Source organism: Arachis ipaensis, chromosome B01 (genome assembly GCF_000816755.2).
Source record: "Arachis ipaensis cultivar K30076 chromosome B01, Araip1.1, whole genome shotgun sequence".
Taxonomy (NCBI): Eukaryota; Viridiplantae; Streptophyta; class Magnoliopsida; order Fabales; family Fabaceae; genus Arachis; species Arachis ipaensis.
Genome location: NC_029785.2, coordinates 11,360,268 through 11,364,683, shown reverse-complemented (window position 1 = coordinate 11,364,683; position 4,416 = coordinate 11,360,268). Strand labels below are relative to the sequence as shown.

Genomic DNA, 4,416 nt, shown 5'->3' with positions numbered 1-4,416 from the left:
TAATAATAATAATAATAATAATAATAATAATAATAATAATAATAATAATATGATAATTGAGAATATTAAATGAGAATTGAGAATAATTAGTTATTCTATTTCTAAATTTAAATTCTAAGTTTGGATGATATCCTAACGGATTCTATTTTAAATTGTTATGATGTGATTCATAAAATTTGAAGGATTCAGATTTGAAATTACGATATGATTTAAATTTGAATTGAGATTCAAATTTAAAATCAGTAACAAATCTCATACTATATATGTATACCAAGAGTAGAGAAAACTTGAAAATAAAACACAAGAGTTTTATTCCTTTACTTCTACACACATAAATGTATGTGAGCCTAATTCTTGGAAAAGAATTTTATGGCGTGCAAAGAGTTGTAAGAGGTTTTTCAATTTAGAGCAGAGGTTTATTAGTCAAGGAGTTGACAGCAAAAGTTGGTCTCAGTGTGGATACGCATAGAGCCTTCGAACCATCAAAGAAAAAAAAATAATTTTTACTAGCGTATACAGGTATTTAAATTTGATCTATATATTATTTATTCGAATAAATTTTAAGCACAAAATAAATCTTTAAAAATTTTTTTCTTCCACTGCGTGTTATGAACATACGATAATTCTTTAATGTTCTAACCTAAGTTATTCCAAAATGTCTTTTTGCTTATTAGTTATCAATGTAGAGTAATAACAACATGAGTAGATTTTAGAAAATTATAGAGTTGATTCATGAGATTTTTAAGAAAATATATTAAATAAAATCTTAAAAAATGTATAATATAAATTCTTAAAAAATTACAATGAAGGTGGAACTGTTATTTTTATTTAACATTATTATATTATACAAGAACATGCGACCAAAAGAAAATCTCGACCAAGTGAAAATTTCATTCAAATAGCATTAGCTAAGTGTAAATGGAGCTAATAATTTAGACAAAGCGCCCATCACTAACTATGCAAATTAAACTTATAAGATATGAAGTACGGATACTTTTTTTTAATTTTTTGTATTTGTGTGTCAGATACATTTTAGATATGATACTCATCGATACTCATTTAATATATGTGTCTTTTGTATTTAATCGTGTCTTAATAAAAAATAAAAAATTCTTTTTTGAACATACTTAGATACACCTAAATATCATCACATGTCAGTATATCCAGCCGTATTCTTAATATGTATTTTCGAAATGAATTTAGAAGGGTTAAGTACGATTTTGGTCCTAAGGTAGAGGCTGAAAATTTTTTTCGTCTCCGGCCTTTTTTTACCTACAAAATGATTCCGAAGGTTTAACTTAGTTTTAAAATCGTTCTTTTTATCAAATTTTTAATTTTTATTCCGAAAATACCCCTAACTAAAAAAATAAAAAATAAAAAGAAAAAAAAGAAAACGGGTTAATGGGGTAGGGTATCACGCTTTGGGATTTGGCTCCTCTGAAGTTGTTCATTTACTTTAGAGAGAAAAGTAACGCAATTTAAGCCATTGATAGTATAAATAGTTCTGATCATCTTAAATAAATAAATAATAAGTAAATGCATTAACGGCCCGTTTGGTTATTGTCCATGTCCATCAAAGACATAGACACGGTGACACACGTCCAGTATTTGTTGTATGAGACACAAAAAAATGAGAGACACGGTTACACACAAGAGTACATGGAATACGTGTATTTTGTGTCTCTTCTAAATGGTGAGACACGGAATTGAAGCCATGGACATGGATCTAAAACCTTTTTTTTGGACAATTTTATCCTCATTGATTTTTTTAAATTCCAAATTTCTCCTTCTCTTTTTACAAACCCTAATCAATTCTGAGCTCTTGTCTTCTGTTTTCTGAAGCTTCGTGTGTTCTTCATTGTGGGTATGTGTTGGTTGATTTTGTGAAACTTTTTATTATTCTAAGACAATCTCCTTCTTCTTTTCACAAACTTTAACTAATTCTAATCTCCTCTCCTCTGTTTCTGGCTTTCTGCAGCTTTGTGTCTTCTCCACTTGTGTGTGCTGCCATTTTTCTGAAGTTTTTTATTGTTCTATCACAATCTTTCTCTTTCATCTGTGCTAGAAAACTCAACTCAAGATTTGACATAATTATAATATTTTTGTTTGTTTGTATGTTGTATTTGTATGTTGTTAGATTGGATATTCTTTTTTTCTTTTTGAGCACATATGTGTTAGGTACTCTTCTGTTCTCCCTGTTCTAGGCATGCAAATTTATAGTTTTAAATATCTGAAATGATTATATTTTTAATGGGATTTGGTTGGAGTATTATGTTGGGTTATCTTATTTTCTCTGTTTTGGTCAATAAAATAGATTATAGGTGATGGTAACTAAATTAAGAGTTCTCCATTTATGTATCAAAAACTATTAGCCTGATAATATGAGTATGTGATTATATAATGAGTCTTTTCTCTATTTGAAGTTTAATTGAAATGATAAAGAAAAGCTTATTTTTTAGTGTTGTCAAACTGGATATTAGAATTTATTTTATTTTTATACATTTACTTTTTATTGTTTGTTAGGAAGTGATGATGGATCGTTCTGAAAAAATTAAGCTATGTGTTGGATATTACTGGATCATGAGAATGCAATTTGACACGTTGATGTTGTTTTTTTAGTTACTTTATATATGTATATTAGGAATAGAAGGTTGGGTCATTCTTCAATTGGGCGAAGAGTGAACACATTGGCATTAAGGTGAGATGCATTAGATAACATCATTGGGGCAGACGGAGATAGAAATTGCATATGGGAGTTAAGAATGAGTTTGAATACATTTGCAAATTTGTGTGAATTGCTACAAGTTCAAGGTGGGTTAGATGAAGATGGTCATGTTGGCATAGGCGAGCAAGTAGCAACTTTCTTGATCATATTAGCTCATCATACCAAAAATCGCAGCGTACAAGTTAGGTTTTATAGGTCTGGTGAAACTATTAGTAGGTATTTTCATAAGGTATTAGGTTCGGTTTTGCGTGTCCAAAGTGTGTTATTTACAAAGGCAGACCCTGTACCAGAGGATTGTATAGATCCCAGATGGAAATGGTTTAAGGTAAGGTGTTGCATAAAGTTTAAATTTTTATTGGTCAAGTTTACTTGTATGTAATAACTATTTTATTTTGTCCATTTGATAGGGTTGTCTAGGAGTATTAGATGGCACTTACATAGATGTCACAGTCCCCACGAGTGATAAATCTAGGTATTGGACAAGGAAATCTAGAATATCCACCAATGTCTTAGGAGTTTGCAATCGGAATATGAATTTCGTCTATGTCCTTAGCGGTTGGGAAGGATCGGCATCTGATTCAAGGGTACTTAGAGATGCAATTACTCGACGTAATGGCCTGAAAATACCTGTTGGTATGTTTAAATTAATCTTTTGATAAGTAAATTAGCTATCTATTAAAGAATTACAATATACCCGTTATAATTTTTCCATCCTTCAATTTTAGGGTCTTATTATTTAGTGGACGCTGGCTATACCAATGGTAGAGGATTTTTATCTCCTTATAGAAATGTCAGGTATCATGTGAATGTGTGGGCTCAAGGTCACCGTGCACCACAAAATCGTCTAGAGTTATTTAATAAGAAGCACTCTTCGGCTAGAAATGTGATTGAGCGGTGCTTTGGGTTGCTTAAGAAGAGATGGGCAATTCTACGAAGCCCCTCATTCTATCCAATTAGAATTCAAAACCACATTATTATTGCGTGTTGTTTGTTACAAAATTTTATTTGGATGAACATGGATGTTGATCCCGAGGAAGATGCAACTCTTTTACCAGAGCATATACCCGTAGGAGATGACACAATTGTTGATGAAGCCGACATAATTGATGTTGTGGAAAGTAGCTATGAGTGGACACAATGGCGTGAGGACTTAGCAACTGAAATGTGGGAAATATGGAGAGCAGAACATGACACGTAAAGTTTCAAATTTTTCCTAGTTTTATTATATCTGCAATTATCGTGGACTATAAATTGTTGTACTAGAAATTATTTGAATTTTTTTTAGGCATAATGTATTTGCATACTCGGGTTAATTAGTTGTATTCTAATTAAAGATACAGTTGGTTTTATTATTGTACGATTTGATTGTTTCTAATTTTATTGAAATTGGTGAATTATTCTATTAGTAATTATTTAAATTCTATTGCAATTGTTAATTTGTTGTAGTGTTCCTCTGTTACTAATATGCTAGTAACTATTGCTATACTAAAATTCTGCTAGTGATTTGATATTTATTGTGTTGTTGCTATTATAGTAATTCCTCTTTTTTCATTATTGTGCAACTATATTATCCAGCATCAATGGCTTCCATACCACGTCAGTGGACTGAACAAGAAATTGAACAATTTGTGGTCTTCATGGAGGAATTGGTTGTTGAAGGCAAGAGGGCGGATGCCGGTCAATTTAAACCG

At 30.9% G+C, this 4,416-nt stretch overlaps 1 protein-coding gene across 1 annotated transcript; it reads left to right on the top strand.

Annotated features, from left to right (window-relative positions):
- Window positions 1,567-3,923, top strand: LOC107646273. Its single transcript, XM_016350470.1, has 4 exons — window positions 1,567-1,693; window positions 2,713-3,050; window positions 3,133-3,231; window positions 3,618-3,923. The coding sequence occupies exons 1-4, from the start codon at window positions 1,567-1,569 to the stop codon at window positions 3,921-3,923; spliced, it is 870 nt and encodes a 289-aa protein (XP_016205956.1).

Bases quoted from the DNA above. Each gene is read 5' to 3' on its own strand.
- LOC107646273 (XM_016350470.1), top strand. From the start codon at position 1,567: ATGTCCATCAAAGACATAGACACGGTGACACACGTCCAGTATTTGTTG. The intron at 3,051-3,132 runs GTAAGGTGTTGC...TCCATTTGATAG, and splicing joins CCAGATGGAAATGGTTTAAG to GGTTGTCTAGGAGTATTAGA. The intron at 3,232-3,617 runs GTCTTAGGAGTT...AATGTGATTGAG, and splicing joins AATCTAGAATATCCACCAAT to CGGTGCTTTGGGTTGCTTAA.